Genomic DNA, 23,573 nt, shown 5'->3' on the forward strand with positions numbered 1-23,573 from the left:
TCCGCCGGCACCCGGGCTGGAGGTGGGGCGGCGAGCGGGCGGAGCTCGGCCGGCCGAGGGGCTGCGGGGCCGTGAGGGGCGAGGAGCGGGGCAGGCGGCGGGAGGCAGCCGTCGGTCCCCTCAGCGCCCTCCCCGGGCGGCGCCGCAGGGAGAAGCGGCGGGAGCCCGGCGCCGCCCGCGCCCTGAGGTGAGGGGAAGAGGCGGGAGCCGCCCGCCCTGAGGTGGCTGCTCGCAACAAGTGCTCTTGTCGATGGGGTTTGGTTTTCCTTCAGCGGTCGGTCCGAAGTCGAGAAGAGACTTCGAGGGTCCACCTGCGCCTGCAAGCCTCAAAGGGGTCTTGGTGAAGCCAAAGTGATGAGGTCGTTGAGAGGGATCACACCTTGGCAGCTGTGCTCAGAGCCCCTTGGTTTTATGACGGGTAAAAAAACCCACATTATACTTTGTTTCTACGAGACCTGTCTCCAGCTCATTTCTGAGGATACTTCCTCTCAGTATTTTAAACTTTAAAAAACAAACAAAAAGCAATGGGACCCAGGCACTCATAGCATTATCTGTTGGAAAGAATATATCTAAGCTCAAGATGGGACATGTGCATCTATCATGTACCTCTGGTTGCAATTTGGCTCACAGAAGGAAGAATAAGAAAAAGTCCTCTGGAGAGCAATGGGTGTATGCTGCACCCTGTAAAGACCCAGTACTTAGCACTACTGAGGGGGGTTTCTGGATTACAATAGAGGCTTTGCCACACGTGACCTTCTCAACAAAAAGTTCAGTTCTTAGAGAGGAAGGGAATTTGTATGATATTAAGAGAGCTTGAATTGTATTAACAAGAATTGAATTGTATTAACAAGACCGCAATAATTCAACTAACACTTTACATTTCTATTTCAGGTCTTACCTTGAGATGAACAAGTGGAAGTTTCCTGTCTTCTAGCTAACTAGAAGGAAGCAGCAAGAGCCAGGAGCTAGAGCAACTTCAGGAGGAGCAGTATCCTCATAAGCCAGGGCCCTGTCCCACACCGGGTCTGAGCAGGGCCTAGCTGGTAGCAGCTGCCATCAGTAGGCCTAGGCAAGGTGAGATACTGAGTCGAGTCCAGCGTTGACTCAGGAGACAAAACGTGAGGTATGTTACCAACAGCATAGGTCTAAAGTTCATCCAGGAGGACCAGCAGTATGCTAAACTAGCAGGAAACAGGACTGAGCACAGACATACCTCTAGTGTAGCTTAGGGAGGGTTAAGTTGCCTAGGCATGAACTTAAATGGGAATCCTGCACCAATGAGCAGAGAATGTGGCTGGAGGATGGCCCAGGTGAGGCTGGTCAGGGCTTGGTAATAGACACTTTGAGCCCTGACACTGATATCTTCCAGTCCTACATGCAGTTCCTCTACTTTAGGATGTTTTAATGTACTTGCTAAAAAATATAAATATTCTTTGGTTGTTTAGTTGGTTTTGTTTTGCAAAATCAACCCTGACTCTGCACCAATTGAAATGAATACAGAAATTCAGTTTGGTTATTGAATTACAGATTTGCCAGAAATGGCGTGCTTCTTACTTACCAATCTTTTATGATGTGACACTGGCTCAGTCATTTAACTTAACTTTGCATTATTTACCCTGCATGCAAAATAAGATAATTTTTAATTTTAGAGGTTCAATTATATATTGTAAAGCAATTTATACTTAAATAAACTGTACAAATTCTAAAGAATTTTAGTAAGTATGTAATTTCTGCATATAGGGGATGATTACAAGGATTATTCTGAAACTGAGATGCACAGTTGTAAGGAAGTTAGAAATTATGGACCTATTATTTCACACCTTTCAATTTAAGCAGGATAGCCATCAGATATAGCACCTGTAAAATGTGTAAATTGTTTGATCTTTTAAGCATCGATTCTATGTTAATAGAAAATGATATAGAAATAGAAATAGAAAATGATACATTCATAGGCTCATAATGAATTGTCACTTTCCATCACAGTTTGAATTTACCCTGACTGAAACTGAAGATTAAAGAAATAGAACTTAGGAAAACAGGGATGAAGCAGTGACTTCTAGATATCAGTGAACAAATAATACATTAAAAAATCTTCCCACAATTTTCATTGTAAACTTGAACCAAAGCTTATTTATTTCCTTTGTTTGGTTCAACTTCTTAGCCAATTTAGATTCAGTCCTTTTAAGAGGATTTTTTTAAAAATCAAATGCTGATTTGTTTTATAATTATATCAATATTTTTAAGTTATCCTTTTGACATATTTTTGTGTACCTTGATTCACAGTCCTTTCACTCAACCATCATAGAGAACATTCATTCTAGTTTATAATTCAAAGAAATTCAGATATTAATAGCAGCAGGAACCCTTTCCTCTTTAACTTTTCCACACAACTGTTTTTTTTATTTTGGGTGTAGGGGGAATCATCTGTTGTTAAAGTTCTGCAGCAAGAGAGAGGCTATTTATAGATGCCTATTTACAATTGCTTCTTATCTTGCCAAACTTGATTATTAGGACTAAAGTTTTCTGTCCTGAGTTACTGCCTCCTGTTGTGTTTTGTTTTTTTAAAATTTCATTCAGAGGTATGTTGTGAGGCTAGAAGACATGGGAGAGGGATCGAGACTGAATGAGAAGTCCAAAAAAGAGAAACAGGGATTCCAACGAAATAGTTAACAGAAGGGAGATGGAAACAAAGAAATGGAAGAAAGTTCTGAAGGCTGAGGTAGGGGAGTGACAGCTTATGTGGTAAGACAGAAATTGAGTGAAAGAATATATTAGGGACAAAGATATGTAAGGTCTGATTTAGGTGGGGTAGGAAACTGAGAGTGTGATGAGAAGCTGAAGGATCAGGGGCTGGGATTTAGTAGTTAGTGAGAACAGGGCTAGGATGAAGAGATGGGAATAGGGGAGAGTGACCATTGGCAAATTGAAAGGACAAGGCAAAGAGGACCAAGTTTTGGAAGAATAGGAAGAAGTCTGAGCACACCAGAGGTCACTTATGTATGAAGCTTGGAAATGAACACAGGTTTCCTGCTTGTCTCCCTTCCTTTTCTGTCAGCAAAGGCATTAAATCCTGTGGTAAAATATGTACTTCATTTAGTTCTCTTCCACGCATATGATAACTAACAATGACTGTTATGTATTTCATTAATACACATGGGAAAGTTCTGTATGATAGTTTGAAATAAGCCAGCTGACTTGTTGTTGCCAATACGAAATTCCTCTCATATTTTATATTTGTTTTCAAACATAAGAAATTATATGTAGAAAGTTACATTCAAATAATACTAGGTTACTCGGAATTTAGAAATGCCAGACTTAAAATTGATGACATGATCGCACACTATTTTTTTTATCAGATTCTATTTCACTTGGCAATGCGGTTTTTAAGTATTTTATTTTTTTATTCTTTTCTAATGCATGGTTAAAAGTTTATCTGCTACATGTTTACTGCAACTACAGTGAATAATGAATTATTTGAGCCATGTCTTTGTTCAAATAGTTACGATGGCTTCACAGATATTAATTAAACTTTCCAGTGTCCTGTGAGATGAAGGAATGGGATATTTATCTATTTTGCAGATAGCAGAATATTTCATTACCTACCTGTCCCTCATACCTGACTCTGGAGGCAGAAATATCTATTGCAAGTCTCAATCATTTTTCTTCTGGTAGGAAAGCCGAGGAAGCATACTTATTATTCATAAAATGCGTGAGACCTTTGAGCAGAGAATTATAAAAAAGTTCAAAGTACTGCTTCCAATTACTACAACAGCATTTTATTAACGTGCAAAAATATTATTAACAGCCCTGGAGAGGGACCTTTTCTGTCTGTACTTGGCTGACATCTGGAATGCATGTTTCCTCTGCATTTAAAAATGCATTTTAAAAGTGTTCTGATTTTAAAAAAGTCAAGATACTGCAAAATTACGTAAGCAATCAGAATCATAATATAAGCGTCAGTTCAACCTCACTGTTGATGACAGTGCTCTAAGTTTGATGGGAAAGAAGTCAAATAGTGTATTCCTTCTTGGTTCATGTGTTACATATAATTACAGGAAGATGGGAATTTGGACTTTTCACTTCTGATATTGTTATTGTGTTAGTCACAAGCAATGACATGCCTTTCTTAATATTTTTATTTTTTCTTGACAGTTCAGTTTTATTTCCTAGCTGCTAAAGCTCATTTTTATTCCTCTCTGGTGCTGAAGATGAGTTTGTTTTCCATCTTTGGAATACCACATGATTTGGGGATGATCTAAAGAAAATCAATTTGCATAGCCCTTCTACCTTTGTCTGAAACTAGAAAGCCATATTGAGTTTCAAATCCCTTTTAACTTTGGCAGTAGAGATAAAGAGCTGTTGTCCAACATCAATGGATACTTCAAAGGAAAAATAAAAAGTATATTCCTTTTTGGTTTTGTATGTCTTCAAGACACTTTACAGGTCTTTCAAATCAATTACATTTTCACAAAGTTGTTAACCACAGAATGGCTGAGGTTGGAAGGGACCTCTGGAAGTCCAACCTGCCAGCTCAAGCAGGCCTGCCCAGAGCAGGTTGACCAGGATCATGTCCAGGCAGCTTTGGAAGATCTCCACAACCTCTGTGTACAACCTGTGCATAGTAAAAAAAGTGTTTCCTGATGTTCAGATGGAACCTCCTGTGTTCTAGTTTGTGCCCATTGCCTCTTGTCCTGTCACTGGGTACCACTCAATATAATAATAATATGCAACTGAGGCATGTGATTATCTCTTGTTTACGTGTTCCTCCTGATTACAGCACCTCATTACTGCAGAGCTGTAATGGGTGGAAGTGGCTCTGAGTGATAGACTAGGCCTTTTGAAACTGTGCCACATGAGCTATTGGTCAGGTCTCCACCTCATCAGTCTTGGTTTGGTGAAATGCTCACTAGTTACATCTCAGATGAATGATTCATTTCATCTGATAGCCTTAGTCAGTAGTCAGATGTTCTCTTAGAAATTGGATGGAATACTAAGATCTGTTCTATCTGTTCGTCCTGTCTCTTAGATACTACTGTCCACCTAAAACGGTTGACAGAACAGCCTGAGCATGATTCAGCACTGTCTCAGTAAAAAATTGCCGTCTTAATTCAAGTAGCTGAAGAATGCTCTTTAAAATGTCAGCTGATTTTGTGTTGGTTTGTATGAAGAATGCTCACATGCCTTCCATATGGAATGTTTTTTTCTGTGGAAGAAAAACTTCAACACTTCCTTTTCATAGGAAATGTGAAGAGGACAAGTTTTGGAAAGTGCCATACTAAAAGGGTCAAAACCTGGAAAGTAATGTAGGGTGTATCTGTATAACTTTTTCATTGGAGTTATTAATCAGAGGAACTGTGTGGTCCTTTAGCAAGGAGTAAAGTATGGTTTAGTGTGTTCACTAATATGATATCAGACAGAGTGTCTCCTCCAGCCCAAACTAAGCCAGTATACCCCTAGTGAAGTCTATGACATGCATCGTTCTTCTATACCCAGAATTTGCACCAGGCATTTTGACAGGAATTGTTTCTGTGTTGCTACTGAAGTAGAATGTATCAGTGCAGCTCATTGTCACAGACATGACAAACATCTCAACAGACTTAGTCAAAGCAAAAGCAAGCTAAGTTATCAAATTTACAGTAGCATTGCTGTTTGTTTTGTGGAAGGAAATGTAACGACATCGTTTTCTGTTGCCTTCTTTTCGTCATTCTAAATGCTGCCAAATCAATCAACTTTTACATAAGACTTGCCGTTTTGCCTTTTTTTTTTTTGATTAACTAGAGGTGAGGTATCTGTACAAACTTGGAATCAGACAATGTCAGTTCTGTTCTTTGCTTTTCCTTCGCTTGTTACATGCTTTTGGAAAATGGTGTCACCCACATGCTTAGTTGCTTCCTCTATAAGATCAATATCAAGCCCTTTTTCTTGCTGCTGTGAGGTTTCTACGAGTCTCAGCAACAGAATATACTCATTAACATCCCCGACTAAAAATGTTCAACTTTGTGATTCCTTATTATTACTACAGTTCCTGCATCAGTAGCAAACGTTCTTGTTTTAATCCTCCTACAAATATTCTTGTTTTGAACCATGTGACATTTGGTATGGAATAAACTTAGGATAAGACATACCATTTCTCAAAATAATTGAAAAAACTGCATTCCACAATTTAAAAGGACAATGGTTTGGTGTTATTTTCCTTTTCCTCTTCCTCTTCCTTTTCCTCTTCCTCTTCCTTTCCATCTTCCTTTCCCTCTTCCTTTCCCTCTTTTTTCCCCATAATCAGGGATGGATTTGAAGGTTAACAAAAAGATCTGCCAAGAAATTGCTTTTCTAATGGAATAAGTAAGAAGCCATCCTACTGGACTAAGTGTCAAGTCTTAATTGTTCACAGAAAATCAGTCCAAACAGTGTAAATTTTTGAAGGCTGCTTTGCAGCAGCCAAGGCAAGATGCATGGTTGGAGTTGAGCAATAACTACATAATCTGAATTGTAAAGAATGAGGGACCCTCAGGTGATGTCAGCATTGCATGGCTTGTCTTTAACTTTCTATCTGCACTTGCAGTGATACCTGTTCATTGCATACAACTTCACACCTGACACTTGGGAAAGCTTTGTCCCATATCAGCTGGCCATCTACTAATATTCTCTTAACCTCTTTATATATATATATATATATATATATATATATATATATATATGTAAATCTGTATTATGTTCTTTTTCTATTAAAGTTATTGAAAGTGTATTGTTACATGTTTATTGCATGGATTATTCATGTAACATTAAATTTTAAGTGAACTTTCTGATACATTTTGATTTTCTGGAACTGATTCTACAAACTCTTGGTTCCCAGTTTCTTAATCTCAGGCTTGCCAAATCCATCTATTGTGCATGCAATTAAAAGCTACGATTGGTGTCCTCTAATTCCCAGTATTCAATAAGACTAAGTGATTCATATGATTCAGACACTTGATCTTGCAATTTTGCTCAATGATTTATTCCTGTTCACTTCAGCATAGCTATTTGCTGAATAGATTGACAGCCTCTAAACTTAGCAAGGCCTTTTCAAAAGAAAATTTTGTTATTAGAAATGGTCAATTCTTTTCTAGCCAAGCTGTTCCCCAAGCTGAAACCTGTGGGAAAAAGACCTGTTTTGACAAAATTCACCATATCAATTTTAAAGTTTTATCTATATAAATATAAAAAATATATTTATATTATCTCTATATTTATCTCTATGTCTATATAAAAAAGATTGAAAATCTGAATATCAACTTTGAAACATATCGATTTTATCCAAACAATGTTTCAGCCTAACCAAATTGCTAGTTTGGGGGTTACTTCTGCTTGAAAACTTAAAATATTTATGTTCTGTACTAATTTGGAAAAGGAGACTTCAAATGTAAAATGCTTATGTGACACGAAGACCTCTCACTACCTAGAGGTTAGAGGTCCTTTGAGAGGACAGTAAAATATCAGTAATAAAATACTAGTATTTTCAATATAAAATTAGTAACAAATCGGAATGAGTGGTGTAACTCTAATTAAGGGTTAGAAAAACTGATCTGTAATTTAAACTGGGAATTCAACAAGCACTTTAATTACAAGAATAGTTTGATTATTGTGCCTATTTAGAAGACAGATGAACAATTTGTGGGTTATGGACATTATTCCTCTACAGCTTTTCTTCATTTATCATTGTTGGATTCACCTGCTTGCTAAATAAAAGTAAAATGGTTTATCATATAATTCAAACAAAGGTACTTAATTGTGATGAAACAGCAATGCTTTTAGGGAGAGTGGAAAAAAAGATGTAGGACTATTTTATATAATACAATAATAGCTTTCACTTAAGGAAACTAAAACTTCATCTCCCTGAACATAGGATTTCTCTAATTTCTGTTTGTTGTGTTCCACAGAACTGAATTTATACAGCAGGTATTACAGAAGTTTGTTCTTCTAGAAACTGTACTTCAGTCTTTTCTATTGTTGTAGAATACTATTATTTCCTTTTACTATTGTGGTTTCATCAATTACTGCTTAGGAAAGAGCCTGACCCAGACACTGTTGATGCCATTATTTCTGAGTGGAGAGAAAAGAATTTGTAAGCAGCAGCATCTCAAAAACTTTCATGGTGTACTTACCTTTCAGATTACAACTCTGCTTACTTAACATACAATGATCTTTGACTGTTCTCATTTTCTGGAATTAGTTTAGGAGATCTTCTCGTTGAGCAGGTATCTTGCAATGCTCTGAGATAAACCAGCATGCCTTATCTCTTAGGTCTGTAGGTTGACAGCTTGGGTCAGGTTTTCTAGGCTAAGAGTGGAAAGTTGCTCAGGGCTCACTTCACTAGGCAGGTCCCCACCGTTGCCTATACCTATCTGCTGCAGAGCTTGCATAAGAGATGTAAAAGATGAAGAGTAGAGTTGAGTTTTGTTATTTCTGATCCTGCAGCGTAGGTAGTACTATGTTTGTGAGCTGGCTAGCTGGATGCATTGGCTATGTAGCATTAGATTACAGAGTCGCTGCCACTGAATGGCAAATTTTCAGGTATAACTCAGGTATTTCCTTCTGCTTTGTGTAAGTCTCTGCTGAGGAGCTTTAATATGGTTCAGAATTAGTTCTCAAATCTCTTTGCACTTTCAGTACCTCTTCCATCAAAGTGTTTGTAAACTGCTTTCTGTTTTGTCAGTGGTGTTTTTACTCTAGGATCTATTAATATGTCACAGAGAATACCTGATTTCTCTGCTTACTCAACTCTTTCTGTGGATGAGTCAGAGGTAAGCTTGTTAAGTTTCATTTGGCTCTATGAATAGCTGCACTATGCATTTACATGGGTATAGGACATGTTTGGTTGATCCAAGAGTTGAAGGTAGCATAAAATTTGTTTTGCTTATTCATACAGATATCCAGTCTTCTGAAAGTACTGACTATAGTCAGCTATTTATTGAACCAGATGCTGATGTGTTTAAAACAACGAACTGGGAACAATCCAGGAGACAGAAATTATGCTTGATTTGCTACTAATGTTTCAAACCAAAATCACAATAGAAGCTTGAGGGAAATGTCACTAGCATGTAACTAAAATACCAGAGGTGGATGTAAGAATAACTAGGCTGTGTGGTTTTGTTCTCTTTATAATGTCAAAAAGGAGGGGTTTAAAATCCTCTCTATTGCTCCATTCAGTTGTTTTATTTCAATGTAACATATTCCATTTCAGAACAGTTTTGGATATGTGCAGGTCTGATTTTCCATTCTTTATGAGACAAAATTCTGAAAGTTTGAAAGTGCCCTGACTGATTTTAAACTCAGGTAGGCTTTTAAATGCTTTGTATCTCCTCTGGCATGCCACAGGGGGCACATGACAGCACACATGTGTCTAGGTGTTTAGTTTAGCATTTAAATCAACATATCAAAGTTACACCTTCAAATTTGCAAACTGTAAGAGATCAAGTCTTAGGTGATCAAGATAATCACCCTCCATACATATATGTGCTCATCTGTTAAGGCACACTGATATTTTCTCTGCAAAGCAGATGAGCTGCAAAGCAGATAGTCTCATTCTATATATTCAGTGCTGTTTTACACTTTTCAAGACTTGCTATAGGGAAGATCTCTTGTCAGATTCAAACTGTGTTGGAACTCATGAGGCAAAAATGTTATTCCTGATCTCTGCATAACACAGTATGGTCTCCACAGACAAATATATGCCAGTGCAATTTCATTTGCATTTTTTCTGAGCCAGTAGTCATGAAGAACTTATAACACGACTAGATGTGAATTAAACTGCAACCAAGAATACGTACTTTTCCTCTCTAACTTCCATTAAAAGACCAAAGTGTTTGTTCTGCAAGCTATGATTCCAATGTGACAATGGATGGAATGTATGCCACGTTTCATTTAATCACAAAAATGTTTCTGATAACTTTAGAGAAAGTATCCATGTGCTTAAAATCATGTGCCTGTTCAAATTTCAAAGTTTGCATATGTAATAATTACCCACTTCCCTTTAAATTGCCAAACTGTTAAGAACAACACCAACTCCAATAGTCATCAGTATTAAGTTATTCATAGCACTCAGGCATCTGCTCAGACTTCAGACTGCAGAACTTCTTAGCTCATACTAAAATAATGACACCAACAACTGCAGCTTCATTGTTCTGTGACAGAGACCTTCTGAAAATCTTGACAGCAAGAATTCTTTTTATCTCAACTAAACCACGATATACAGGTCCCTTTGTCTTAACCCCAGGATACTTTAAGATGAACCTGGTTGTGCCCAATTGCAGTATTATTGACAAGTGAAACCTTTTTTTGTGCTTCATAATGCCTTTAAAAGCAGCCCAGACAGTATTTGTCTCTGTAGTATGAACCCTTTCCAACTGATCATTGCCATTATATCTCTTTAGACTTTTAGTATTTGTCTAATAGAGAATACAAGACTATATCTATGTAAATCCAGAGCTCTGTTTGAAGTTGGCCACCCTAAAATGAAATGGAGAGGTCTTAAAATGTCTTGCAAAGCATGGTCTGGGCTCATCAGGGCCAGAAATATACTTTCTATGGAGAATATTTTATGGCTTACAGCACCTGCTAAGAGCATGTTGGGACGTTGCATTAGCATCAATGGACAGAGAAAAGACAAACAGTCTACAGAGTCATAAAAGACCTCCTTTTCTAGTAGTTGGGTTCTCTGTCCCAGCACAGGATCAGTTGGGTCTGATCTTGCTTTCTTTGGGACTTTCGTTTGTAGTAACTGTCTTAGAACGATTCATATATGAACAGGCTAAATGACTGAATGGGCTGTAGTGTCCGCTTTCCTCTCCATCAGAGGAAAACACAGACATATTCACTACCACTGGCACTGATTTGCTGCACTCTTAAGTTACATTCCAAGTGAGAAATAGCTGACACAGCTTGGAACATACTCATTAGTTTCAATACGACCTGAACTTCCATTTCTTATTTGTCCTCGAGAGTCTTTGACTGTAAACTGTTTTAATTTCCTTCTCATTTCTCCCTTCTTACTTGATCTCTCCTTTTGCTTTTGTAGTTCTGTTACTTCATCCTTTTATTTTATCCTGCTGTGTGTGTGTGTTTTGTTGTTGTTTTGTTTTGTTTTCCTACAAATAATAATAAAATGTTGCTCTCGGTTTCTTTCAGGCAAAGCTTGCTTTGTACCATACAATCTCTGCTCCTCAGGGCCTTTCTTCAAACCCTAAAGCATCTCTAGCTCTTATTTCCTTGGGGTGGTCTACAGAACATGCCCAGGACCTCAGCAGAGAGCAGCTGCTCAAGCATGGGAACTATAAGGTACTCTAAAATTAGCTCTTTTATTTCCAATAATTCTTCAGTAATCTTTCCCCTTCTTTTCTGCAAGCCAGTGTGTGCCGTAATATTTGCCTTTGATTTCAGCTGGATCCTGTTTGGATGCTGAAGAGCTATAATGGCAGTGATGGGTTGGAATAAGTTCATACTGTGGTCAGAGCAATTAAGGCTTATTTATGCACTTGGGCCCTGACAACTATATGGACAAATATTGTTTGTGCTACTTTAAAAAGCATTACAAAGCACCAAAAAAGCTTTCACTTGTCAATAATACTGCCATTGGACAAGACTAGATTCTTCTTGGGGTTAAAAGCAGGGGACCTGCATACTCTGTTTTTACTGAGATAAAAAGAGTTCTTGCTGACAAGATTTTTAAAGAGCTTCTGTCAAAGAACAATGAAGCTGTAATTGTTAGTGTTATTATTTTAGTATGAGCTAAGAAGAGCTGCAGTCTGAAGTCTGAGCAGATGCCTGAGCATACATTTGAAAAGGGTACCATTAAATAATTATAACATTAACATAACGTTAAATAATGTAACATTATGCAACAATCAAACATTTGAAAAATTATTTCCACAGAAAAATGTTGATTCTTTAATGTTTATCTGCACATGCAGAAAAATCAGATGGGATCATAAATTGAAAAATAAACTTAACATCAATTGTAGGTAAGTCTTCTAAGCCAAAAAGCTATTAGAAAAAAGCAATAGCCATTTCTTACATGCTCTGATGCTATAGATGTTCAAATGGCTATTCAAATATGATCTAATAATATTTACTGGATGAAAAAAATGCAAAGATCTCCTTATAGCTTTTGGAGATTTTTTTTCAGAGAGTTTGTTTTCATGTTTCTTTCAATTAAGTTTTATAGATGTGTTTTTCGTATGCCCTTAACAACTGACTTTCCTGGCAGATGAAATTAAATGTGTTTGACTTTGGTAAACATACCAAACTTCAGAAAAACATAAACTTTGGAAAAACATATGTTTGCGTAAGTCTGCCTGGTTTGAAGGAATCTGATTTGGCCTTCTTCCTAGTACATGCCTTAAATCAATCGTGCACTTTTTACTCTTTATTTTTTCATTCAGTTCACAATCAAAATATGAAAACAGAATTGTAGATATTAGTGAGATCCCAGTCAGAAAATTCTTGCTATTATGAGCCTTTTTCCTCGAGATACATTAACTGACTTCCGGTAGTGTTATCAACGATCAATAATTTGAGTTGGGAAAGAAACAATTGCTGATGAGGTCTTCCTTCTTAGAAAGGTAAAATAGAATTCAGTTGGAGATAGATAATTTTAAATTACTTTTAAATTTAAATTACTTTTTGTTGTTTTCTACATTCTGAGGATGGTGAATATAGATTTCACTGGTCGTGTTTTCCCTTCCCTGTATTCCCACTTTTGGAATGTGAAAAGACAAAGTCCAGTCCTAATTTTCAATGAAGATGTTATTGGCATGCTGGGATTTTTGAAAGTCATAATTCATCTTTTTTCTTCAGGATGATTTTCCTTACAAGTTCTGTAACATAAGGTCTTATTTCTTCAACAGAGACAGTAGAGTCCCAGGCCTTTACAACTTTCCCATTGGGGCCTACCAGGTATTTCCAGAAGTTCCAGGTTGGTTCTTCTCCTGTAGAATCTACAGGGAAGAAGGAAAAAAAAAAAAGTTAGCCAATTCCTGACATTTTTTTGCTCCAGTCTGATGATTACCATCTCAGAGGAAGAAGGAATGTAAAATTAAGAGGGAGTTCAGAGTGAATATTAAGATGAATTTTCTGACATGGAGATTTAACTAGACAGTAGTCCCCTGGAGAATGATGGAAAACTAACAGGGAAACAAAAGGTATGCAAGTTTCACATGACGTGTCTGCAATGACAACCCCACTACAAAAAATAGAAATGAAGGGATGTGAAGGGGATTAAGGGAGTGTTGGCTAGCAGAAAGATCTACAATGGACACCTAGAGGGAGGAGTACTTTGGGTAGCCAAAAATAATACTAGCAACACTCCTCTAAATTGAGTGGAACATGGGAAAACACTGTGGTGCTGGCAAGAATAAGAAACAGCATGGTTCTTGCAGAGTATAGCTCATGTAATGCCATGTCATATTGGTCTTTACTATGTATCGTTCCTGGAAGATATTCCATTCACATTGGATAAAGGTTGTTATTTTAGTTTGGCATTTAAATGGCATTTAGAGCATTCATTCAGTGCCTGAAAAGTAGATCCTTGAGAATATTTTGTTTTACAGTGTATTTTAGCTGTCTGCTAAGAACCAGCAAAACCTCTTCAGGTCTCAGTGCTAGCTATAATGCAGATTACAACTGGAAGAACTGTACAGTAAGGCTCTTCCAATGTTTGGTAAGGAATGAGGAAGGGAGTATTCAAGGTCATCTCTTAGTGCTTGGTTTCCCTTTTTCATTGAAGAAGTAAATTATGCAGGCGCTTTTCTTCCACTTATCCTCAGCTCTTCACATGACTCTTACAAATCCAACCTGCAGCAGTTGTGTCAGAGGAGACACGCTTACTAGAGTACAAAGTGGAAAAATTAAGATGAGGGGTTGTATGCATACAGAAGAATGTTTCAAGACCTGTATTCCACGTAGAAGGTTATTAGACTAGCTTTACAAGGCGTTCGTTATTGTAGGATCTTTATCTCTTGAGATCTATTTAAAAGGCTAAACAAACCTGTCACAGTGGCATAGACAGAAATCTTGCCTTGTGCAGGAGGATGGACCAGGTGACTTTTGAGCTCTCCTGACAATTGTGAACTGCAATTCCATGAACACAGTTATAGGTACCCTTTTTTGATGAGATGGTTTCCTGTGTCAGAGGAATTCTGTGCTGGGGAAACAACCCTCCAGTGGCCCAGATTACTCACCAATTAAGTACTTGAAGGCAGGAATTGCACCAGCTCCACTGACTGCAATTTTGCTGAACATAGGAAAGGAGGCACCGTAAGTCTTTCGTGCAAAGCTCTCAATTTCTTTGTTAGTGTCTGGTTCTTGCTGCCCAAACTGATTGCATGGGAACGCCAGCACGTTGAAATGATAGGGGCCGAGGTCTTTCTGTAACTGTTGCAAGGCCTTGTAATGGCTATCTGTAAAACCACATTCACTTGCAACGTTGACAACTAAGGACACCTGAAGAACAAGAGAACAAGAAATGTGCTGCATGTGTCAGTTTTCCAACGGGTATGCTGGGATGCAGATTATTTTCAGAAAATAAGAACGTCTGCAGAACTGGGACTGAACACTCATATTTGAAACTACATTGAATTACCAATAGGTAGCCATGAAGATAATCAAGAAACTGTTATCTTAACTCCCAGTTTACAGAGAACTTGCATGTCTCTATTCTGCCTTTTGGATAGTTTCTAAGCATATTTAAGAAATGACCATCTAACTGAGGTATTCTGAGCTGCGTGAAAAAAAATATGCAAATTAATGTTTGTTTGGTTGGTTGTTGATTGTCCATTTATCTGTTGTACAGCATCTGTTGTGCAGCATCTTTCCTCGTAAAGAATTTATTACTCATACAGAACTGGCTGATCCATTTATCATTGCCAGCGTAGATATCTTGACCTGGAAGTTAATAGCAGCAATTAGAGGATTTTAGGTTGGTCTATGCCATATGGACTGTAATATCTCACACTATGTCTAGAATAAGTCTACTCATTTGTGACGAAATGGCAACATATTTTACATTAAGGTTTACTGCCTCAATTACAGATTCTAAGTGGTGAAGAATGTACCCACTACCCTTTGAAAGAGTTATTCCTGTAGCTGACTGTCTTTGATGATGTGTGCATCATGTCAGTCAGACAATGCCATCAGGAACGTATCTGCCTGCACAGATCCATCAGAAAGGAAGATGCCAAACACAGACGAGCACTGTGTGGAAACAGACGCACATGTGAGGAGTACATGGTAGAATAGAATGTGCCAAGAATTTGTTGGGGAAATTAAGTGATCTAACCCTGAGCTGATGCATTTTACACAGTTTCTCAAGGTCATGAAGAGCTTCCCATTGTTTTTGAGATATTTTATCCTTAAATAACTCCTAGAATTTGTTTTTAGACTTACAGGTTTTATTATCGTTATGTATTTTTAAAGTGTAAGTTACAACTCATTCTACATAAATAGAGCCCATGCTAAAGTTTTCTTGTGAGTGGATTCAAGCTGAATGTTGTAGACCACCTAGATACAATATGAATTTATTAATAAAAATAGCATTACACAGTTTATGGTGAGGTTTCTTTTACATATACCTACATGCTATTCTTTTTTCAAACTGTTCTGGAAGAGCAATAAGCCAGTATTTTTACGCACCCAGAAGATTAAAATCAGGCATAGTGCAGCAGAACCATTATGATTTGGGAACCAAATTTCTGCCTGGTTTACACTGAATCCAGTGGGTTTCTACAGATTATACATCAGCCCAGCAGTTGCTTCTTCATTCTTAAATTGCAGAAAAGAAGTTTGAATTCAATTTGGTGTCAGTGTGAGACAGCAGTGCTGGAGGGCCCAGTGCAGCAAGAGGAAAGCCCGAAGCTTGGACACGTTAATTGACCTGATCAAAGTTACACAACAAGTAGCTGCAGGGCAAGAAAAGAAGTAAAAAATTCCAACTCCAGTCCTCGTACTCATGTCTGTGACTACTGGCTTTGCTCAATTTAAACTTTGGATTTTAATGTTACTATTGTTTCATGTTTCTATGCATCTGTATTTTATACAAAATATAGGAAATATCAATAGAGTGCATCAACATAAATTATATAATTAATATATGAAAAATAAATGACTATATGTATATAGCACTTTTAAGGCCAAAACCCCCAGTGGCATATAAAGGCTCATAACCTGGGTACGGCAGGGATAATAGGGTGATATACCTGAGGGGGTAGGAAGCAGTAAAGAAAAAAGCTAAGGAGAAGCTACTGTTTATAATTTCTTATGTAAAACATTAGCACTTTGTGTATTTAGTGCATTTTATAGATATGTGGCTATATTTAAAATGCTTTCTGAGCGGCACTTAGGTTTTCCCTGGAAGACAGGTAATCTTACAAGGCAGAAGTTGATGTAATCTTCTTTGCACTGGAGTGTCAGGAGAATACAATCTAAGCAATCCCTGCAGACTCGCATATAAAGTATTATCTGGAGCCATCTAGCTAACCTCCAAAGCATCACATTCATTCAATTACATTTACAAGCTCTACTTGAAATTTTAAATATATGCTGTATAACTTGTTTTTTGTTTTTTTTTTTGAAAAGAGGTAGTGATTTTATGACACGTTCCTGTTGCAGACTGTCAGCGTTTCACATAAAACCTAAGTACTGAATAGAACGATTGCTAAAAACTTTTTCCAAGTTATCTTTTAAGTGTTTCTGTCTGGTAGCACAAGCGATAAAATGTAGTGATTTGTATTTAATTTTAATTAACAACAGTTACTCTTCTTGTTCTCATTAAGAGACTGTACTTTGACTCCTTACCTTACAACTATTAATGATTGAAATTAAGCTTCTCCTCCTGACTGACTTCTTTCACACCTTAGGCTCAGAGAGTGCAAGCCAAGCACACCACCTAGTGTGCAGCGCCAACAATTCACCCTAGACCTTTCAAAAACGATTTAATTTAAGCTGAATTCTGCATAAACAGTTGTCTTATTGTTTAACCCTTTCCTTTCCTTCTCTTTCCTTAGAAAACCCATCCATTCCAGTACTGAACTCATTTAGTTGCAAAACTCATTGCAAATGCAGTTCTTGGTTTACTTAACGTTTACACAGTGTATCACCTTGAGGAAATCCATAGAGATTTAAGAATCTGCTGTAAGCTTCAGGTAATCCTTTGTGGATCTTTTAGCAGAGACAGTAGATACTCAGGTTTTTAGACCAGGAGATTCTTAATTGGCCTCTTCTGGCTGACAGGAGGAGAAACTACGAGGGTCACATTACACCGACTCAGAATTGTTAACTTCATGGACAAAAATAGCAATACTTTGTACAGTAATTGTCTATATCCTGTATTTATACACATTCAGTAATACTACATTCCCTGCCTGCAGAGAGCTATGATGCAAAGTGCCTCCCATTACTTCCAACAGTAAAACAATACATTGTTAAAGTGCCTAATGCTTTACATTGTTATAGTACCTTTGCTTCAGGATTCCCAAAGCACTGCTCTAGCATGCTTAATTATGCCTCAGTACATTGTACTCAGCTGTGGTAGGCACGCAGGTACTATTATATGCAGATGGGTATAAACAAAGCAGGGAACAGCTGACAACTGGGAGTTCTGGCTCCCAGGTAAACCCTATTTTTGGAAAGACTGCTGCTTCTTACTTATAGCACATCTGATAGAGGTCATAAAATAAAATAGGGGCTTTCTTGATTTAGGCAGGTGTTCTAGTAAGACGAATCTTATCTGCACCCTTTTAATTCTTTTCTAATGACTCATCACTACCCCTCACCTTTAAGGAAGGTGAGTCAACATCAGTCTGGTAGCCTGGATAAAGCATAGGAGGATGGCCTCGTCACGTAACAGAGTAAAACAGCCAGCTTTTTGATCTATTTCACTTGTGGTATTTTTTTATTTTATTTTACTAATTATAATAGTCCTCCCTTTCTCTGCTTTCAGGGAGATGTAGTATTATACCTATTTTGTAGCCTGTACACCAAACATTTAGAATTCTGGTGATGTAATTTCTTATGCCTTCATAAAAAGAGAGTTCTCCCTCAACTCTTTTGATAATTCTATTAAAGTGGAGGCCAGGTTATGTCTGTGCATATTTACTTCAGGGGGGGAAAAAAAGTTGTGTTTTAAATTTTTTTATTATTTCAGGATTGTAAGTAGTACATTTCTTATTTACTATATAAGCAGTGGTACTTGTAATTTGTATCAAAATGCACTTGACTGGAAATTGGATTAATATCAATCAGTCTCACTTTTCTTCTGGGTAAGAAAATATTACCTCTATGATCTGAATATGTGATAATTCGTATTAATAATGAGTTATTGAAGAAAGATCCCGCAAGTCACGAATTGCACTTACTGGTTCTACTCAGCATGGCTCTTGTGTTTTTAGAATTAGCAGATTTTTTTCTTTTCTACTCTGGAAATTTTCTGAGTTTTTCAAATCCCAGTCAGTTTCTTGACTACAAAATAAATAATTATTTAACTAAATTAGCTGAGTGACTGAGTTTAAGAAAATGTTTTCTCTACATCTGCTACAAAGCTTAAGGGTGTTAAATCTGGTTTAGCAATTAGCAGACTATTGTTCCAGGGGCTAACTAGTGACTCACTTTCTTTAAAACATCAGCACCACATACATAGTACTTATATATTACTTGCATTCTTTTAATTGCTTTAAAATAGTACAATAAGCCTACGTTTTAGCATTACTTATCTAACCACAAATTTAAGCAAGTTTATTTTAAGAAATAAATGGGAGTTTTACTTAACCTTTGTTTACCTTAATAATGAGCTCTGACAGCATAATGACAGAAAGGGGGTGTTTTACTGTTATAAATTAGTTACAAATTCTGCACATGCATTCTCAAACAGCAGCTAGACTGAACATTGGTAAGCTCTCTGAATGCAAATCTTTTTGTTCCATACAGAAGCTGGTCATCCCTTGTTTGGAATCAACTATTCCATACAGCCAAGCAGAGATCAAGGAGGATGGTGTTACCTTTTACAAGGTATGGTTCTAGAGCTCTCCCTTATAAATCAGTCACCCATCAGGGACGGGCTGCTGTCATAGCACCAGTGGAGATGCAGATGCACACCTCTAATCTGGTCATGAGATACAAGAGCAGGCTCTGCAGCTTGTTAGGGAGGGGGCAAACACCCACAGATCTCTGTGGGGTGGCTGGAAGGAATTCCTCCAAGTTTCCCTCTTACTCCTCTCCATGTGGATTCTGGCCCTAAAGCTACAGGTGGTATTGGCTTATTCAGACAGTTTTGCAGATGACCTGCAGACAAAACACACCACACTGACAGGTATTATTGACAGAGCCTTTGGAAGGAACTCCTAAGAAAAAAAAAAAAAGGCAAGTATTGCTTCCTATTAAATAGATTTCTTTTTTTTTTTTCCCAATATAGGTATTTGGGTGTGCATTAGACCAATTCTGCCCTATCCACTAACTGAATTGCATGCAAATGCGAGAGGAGGAAGAGGACTTTGACCAGATAAGAGGCTCTCGTTTGATTCAAATCCAGCAGTACTCCTCTCTGCTTAGCTCAGGAAAATGTACCTCTCCCATGGGCCTTCCCATGTCTTCCTGCAAATGTTTGTGACCCATCGTTTTGGACCAGTAAGGTCAATAACCTCAGCGAGGTTACCTGAGGTACCTGAGGAGAGTGAAGAGGATGGTGAAAACACAAAGCTGAGGCTAAGGGTGAAAGTGAGTAGTGGAGCCTGCCTTTTGACTAGCAGCTAAGTACTTGGAGCACCTGGCTGTATCACTTAAGATGTGGCACTTGACCTCTAAGGGTAGAGGTTGTGGGCTTTGTGATGTTTTTAACTTCTGGAATTCATGAACCTGGTTACAAGAACTTTATAGTGTTACGTCCCCCTCCTTGGGCTAACCTTCCTTTTCTCTCTTCCACAGGGACTAAGCATCTTTGTTAGATTGTCAAACCACTGAAAAAAAAAATCAAATTACATTCAGGACAATTGTTTTTTAAACTGGTAAGCTCTGTCTGGAACTCCTTAATGTAATATATAAATTAAATTTAGAAGACATCATAAAATAATGCGTATCTTCTTGCCCTTCTTAATATTGTTCTGTCATTCTAAAATCAACAAGTGGAATAGGATGATGTTGCTACAGTTTTACTGTGCACCAATACTAAAAGATTTATTTTATCAATAAATCACTTTTTTTACTAATGATGGTGAAATATGTTAAGTCCATAAACCACTGATTAAATCCCTTTTTAAATGCAGAACTTCAAAGAGAAATGGAATTCAGGGAAAAATAATCTACTAAAAGTCATGCAGTAGAAAGGCAGAAAAAAGCTCCAAAAGTAATCTTGTACAAAGGTGCAAACTTCCTGTGCTTCTAGTTTAATAGGTGCAATTCATCTTGCTGCACGAAGGACAGGCACACAGGCATTCCCTGCCTGCCACGTATGCAGGGAGCAGCCTGCAGGAGGAAAAGACTCGACACACAGAGGAGTTAGACTTGCAAACGTTTTATTTACAGTGCAAAGACCTACGGAGTGGTATCAAAGCAAGCTTGCAGGCAACGCTCCAGATCAGTTAAAGAAGAGTCGTAAATACAAATCTATCTGCATGCATGCACCGAGTTAATAATGAACAATCTCTTCTCCCGCACTTGGTTTCCACAGACATGCAAGGACTGGCTGCTAGCGCCCGAGAGCTGCCCACCGCCGTGCGGACTTACCGAGCCCCTGTACTTCTCCAGAGAGACTAGTTTGCCCCTGATGTTTACAACTTTGAAAGTGTAAAAATCAGTCTCTTTTTGCTGCGTAGCGGAAAATGCTAAGAGCAGGAGTGCTGCAATTGCAAGGAGCATGGCTACAAGGATGAGAAAAACTTTGGGGAAGGAAGAGGAAGGCTTGTGCTCCACACTGCCCTCAGGATCTAGCATGCTGCACCGCGCTGCAGAGACACTTGCCACAATAGCAAAACCCTGCCGGAAAGAAGGGACTGCTGCAAACGGAGCTTTTGCAACAGTCTGGCTCTTGCAGAGGTGTAGCAGAAGCTGCGTTACATGCAAGACCTGAGGGGCATGTATTCATGGAGGATTTAAATAGGCTAAACCAGAATGTTTCATTGTGGTAGTGGTGTGTTAAGGGAGGCCATTTATGGGTACAACACCTACTTCCTTCTGCTTGAGAGTAGTAATGCTGTGTCAGTGGGATGCCAGACATAGAGATTGGTTTTAACTATGTCCTAGGGAAATAAGGGATAGTTTTGTGATTTTTTGATGGACTTGCAAGTGCATTTCTTTAGTATCCTGACTATAGCATCTAGTAACTATGATGTAACATCAAAGGATACCAGTGGCTTGGTTGCTAATGGTTACAGCTGCGAGTGCTCAGAGCAAGAGTCCCAGCATACAGTCAGCAAAAACTGAGAATTACAGACATGCCACGCACAATATCATGTGCAATGGAGCACTCTTTGTCAAGCCTTCACGAACTTCTCCTCTGCGAGCACTTGGTTTGTGACAAGTGACAGGGTGATCTAGGAGAAAGCACATTACCAAGGAGGTTTCAAGTGAGAAAGAAGCATTAAGCATTGGAAACTAAATTTGTTACCAAAGCTTTCAGTTCTCAGAGCCATGCCACTGCCTCAGGATCAGTGCACTAACACACTTCTTGGGTTGTCTGCATGAAAAAACAGCCATTTCTATCATTTGCTACTATGCCTGCAGGAAGAAAAGGATTTGTATATACGAGGTAACAACAATAGAAAGCATTTGATGATCATTGATTTTTTTCTTGGACTAAGAAACTGGCCCTCCATGCCTATGACTGATACCTCTTGGCAAAGAAAAGCAAAATGCACAGATTTACAGAAAACAATTAAGTAGCACATCCAAGGCATATTGGAAATCCATCTTTTGAAGAGCAAATTACATTTCTTAATCTTACTGTGTGATTTTCTTTTATTATTTATTTTAACTGAAAGTTTTGGTAGATCTTTGACAGCTTGATTAAATTTGCTTAGGTGATTCATGCATAAGTGGCATTACTGAAAGTGCAGAAGCTACGTATAACTAGTTGAAAGATTTAACGACAGGTTTTAAACATTTCAGACTTAGCATGTTTTTATGTATTTCAGCTTAGGTAGACATTCAACGTCAAGAAATCATGCAATATTCTATGTGGATGAAAAATCTTCTACCATGCTGTCTATGGGGAAGATACCCAGTGCTAAGAAGCTGAAGTTCTCATCTCCACAGATAAGTGCCATCTTCCTGTATACTTTTCTGCCTGTAATATTGACCAAGAACCAAGTATGATTTCCTCACTTTACAAATAAATCATCTAAGAAGCTTTAGAGAGTTTCTTAACACACATCTGGAGATAGAGAATAGGGCTTTAATATACTGTATACTTTTAAATAAATACAATTGAATTCTAAAAATAATCAAATTATTCCAACAATGAAAATAATGTAACTTGCTCATCTTTTTTTTCTTTTTTTTTGGTCAGAAAATTAAAAATAAATCTACAATACACTCCTGCATTATTTTTAGGTATAATGATATAGTAGTTTTGGTATGGGGCTACAAATAAGGCATCACACTGCAACATGAGACAAGCGAGGTTTTGCTCTGGATAGGGACTCTATAAAATCTGCTTCCTACAGCTTCATGTTTATTGTCTCTGATTCCCAGACAAAACTCACTTGCTTTTAGAATTACGTTTTCCTCCTACAAACTCAGCCCAGAATCTGAATGCTTTTGATCACTGTCACTGAATTAGGAGTTCTTTAAATAATGGCCAGCTGGCAGTGGAATTCAGCTTCCTCTTTTACTGCCATGTTTCTATACTACTCCCTGCAATAAAACATTCAACATCAGCAAAGAAAGCAGAATTGTTTCTGAAAATACACAGCAACTATGTCAAAGACCATTGGTTTTGTAGTGGTTCGAGTTTTCAGAGCCAAACTGCACTAGCATTTTCAATTAAAGTCTATCCAACAGTTTGAACTAAATTGTTGAAAGAATCTGATATATTGTAATAAATTTCAGCTCGCAGGAAAAATGCCAATCAGGCTAACAAACTGGTGTCTGTTTGCTCAGTAGCATGTCTAAATATCGATCTAGGATGACAATATCCAGTAGCAAGTATAATTTAGTTACTTTTGCAATTTACTCTTTGGCCTACTAAACCTAATAAAAATATTTGTCAAATAGGACTGGATTGAAACCACCACCCAGCTAACCTCAGCTGCTCACCGAACAGCACTGAAGCACTTCAATTTTTGTCACTGCTGATTTTGACGGGATTAGGCCCATCTTTCTAAAGGCGAAAGCTCTGCGCAACTTCCCATTAGCAATACCCTGAGGTATCCATTCCTCGTTTTGTAAAACTTGAACTTCAAGTGAACCATGAGAAAGCAGATTAGCTCTAAGGATTGCACTGAACTGACAATACATTTCAAAGCTTTATTCCACCAGCATTTGTAGCATCCAGCATTACAGATTTTGCAACTTTTACCTACACAGACTCCCTGAGGTAGCCTTTCCAGCACTATTAT

The 23,573-nt window shown here is 37.9% G+C and overlaps 2 protein-coding genes across 5 annotated transcripts; one reads left to right on the top strand and one right to left on the bottom strand.

Annotated features, from left to right (window-relative positions):
- The first annotated feature begins 76 nt into the window (after positions 1-76).
- On the top strand, positions 77-22,267 carry LOC308199316 (uncharacterized protein). 4 transcript variants are annotated; one of them, XM_080603344.1, is made up of 7 exons: positions 77-187; positions 892-1,310; positions 11,164-11,313; positions 18,952-19,032; positions 19,436-19,737; positions 19,945-20,024; positions 22,149-22,267. In XM_080603344.1, the coding sequence occupies exons 2-5, from the start codon at positions 1,251-1,253 to the stop codon at positions 19,475-19,477; spliced, it is 333 nt and encodes a 110-aa protein (XP_080459470.1). In that variant the 5' UTR covers positions 77-187; positions 892-1,250; the 3' UTR covers positions 19,478-19,737; positions 19,945-20,024; positions 22,149-22,267. The 4 variants fall into 4 exon arrangements, with proteins under 4 accessions (XP_080459470.1, XP_080459469.1, XP_080459471.1 ...); XM_080603343.1 differs by lacking the exon at positions 77-187 and adding an exon at positions 198-418; XM_080603345.1 differs by lacking the exons at positions 77-187; positions 22,149-22,267 and adding exons at positions 198-418; positions 20,687-20,823.
- On the bottom strand, positions 12,386-22,154 carry GPX7 (glutathione peroxidase 7). Its single transcript, XM_080603334.1, has 3 exons — positions 20,743-22,154; positions 14,214-14,475; positions 12,386-12,971 (listed from the first exon to the last, which is right to left on the bottom strand). The coding sequence occupies exons 1-3, from the start codon at positions 20,947-20,949 to the stop codon at positions 12,808-12,810; spliced, it is 633 nt and encodes a 210-aa protein (XP_080459460.1). The 5' UTR covers positions 20,950-22,154; the 3' UTR covers positions 12,386-12,807.
- Positions 22,268-23,573: the final 1,306 nt, after the last annotated feature.

The sequence above is a fragment of the Anser brachyrhynchus genome, assembly GCF_964034855.1.
Source record: "Anser brachyrhynchus genome assembly, chromosome: 8".
NCBI lineage: Eukaryota > Metazoa > Chordata > Aves > Anseriformes > Anatidae > Anser > Anser brachyrhynchus.

Coding starts and splice junctions, on each gene's coding strand:
- GPX7 (XM_080603334.1), bottom strand. CDS start 20,949: ATGCTAGATCCTGAGGGCAGTGTGGAGCACAAGCCTTCCTCTTCCTTC. Junction 14,476..20,742: donor TGGAGAAGTACAGGGGCTCG/GTAAGTCCGCAC, acceptor CTTGTTCTTCAG/GTGTCCTTAGTTGTCAACGT. Junction 12,972..14,213: donor TGCCTTCAAGTACTTAATTG/GTGAGTAATCTG, acceptor TCTTCCCTGTAG/ATTCTACAGGAGAAGAACCA.
- LOC308199316 (XM_080603344.1), top strand. CDS start 1,251: ATGAACTTAAATGGGAATCCTGCACCAATGAGCAGAGAATGTGGCTGG. Junction 1,311..11,163: donor GTGGCTGGAGGATGGCCCAG/GTGAGGCTGGTC, acceptor GGTTTCTTTCAG/GCAAAGCTTGCTTTGTACCA. Junction 19,033..19,435: donor ATGGTGTTACCTTTTACAAG/GTATGGTTCTAG, acceptor TTCCCAATATAG/GTATTTGGGTGTGCATTAGA.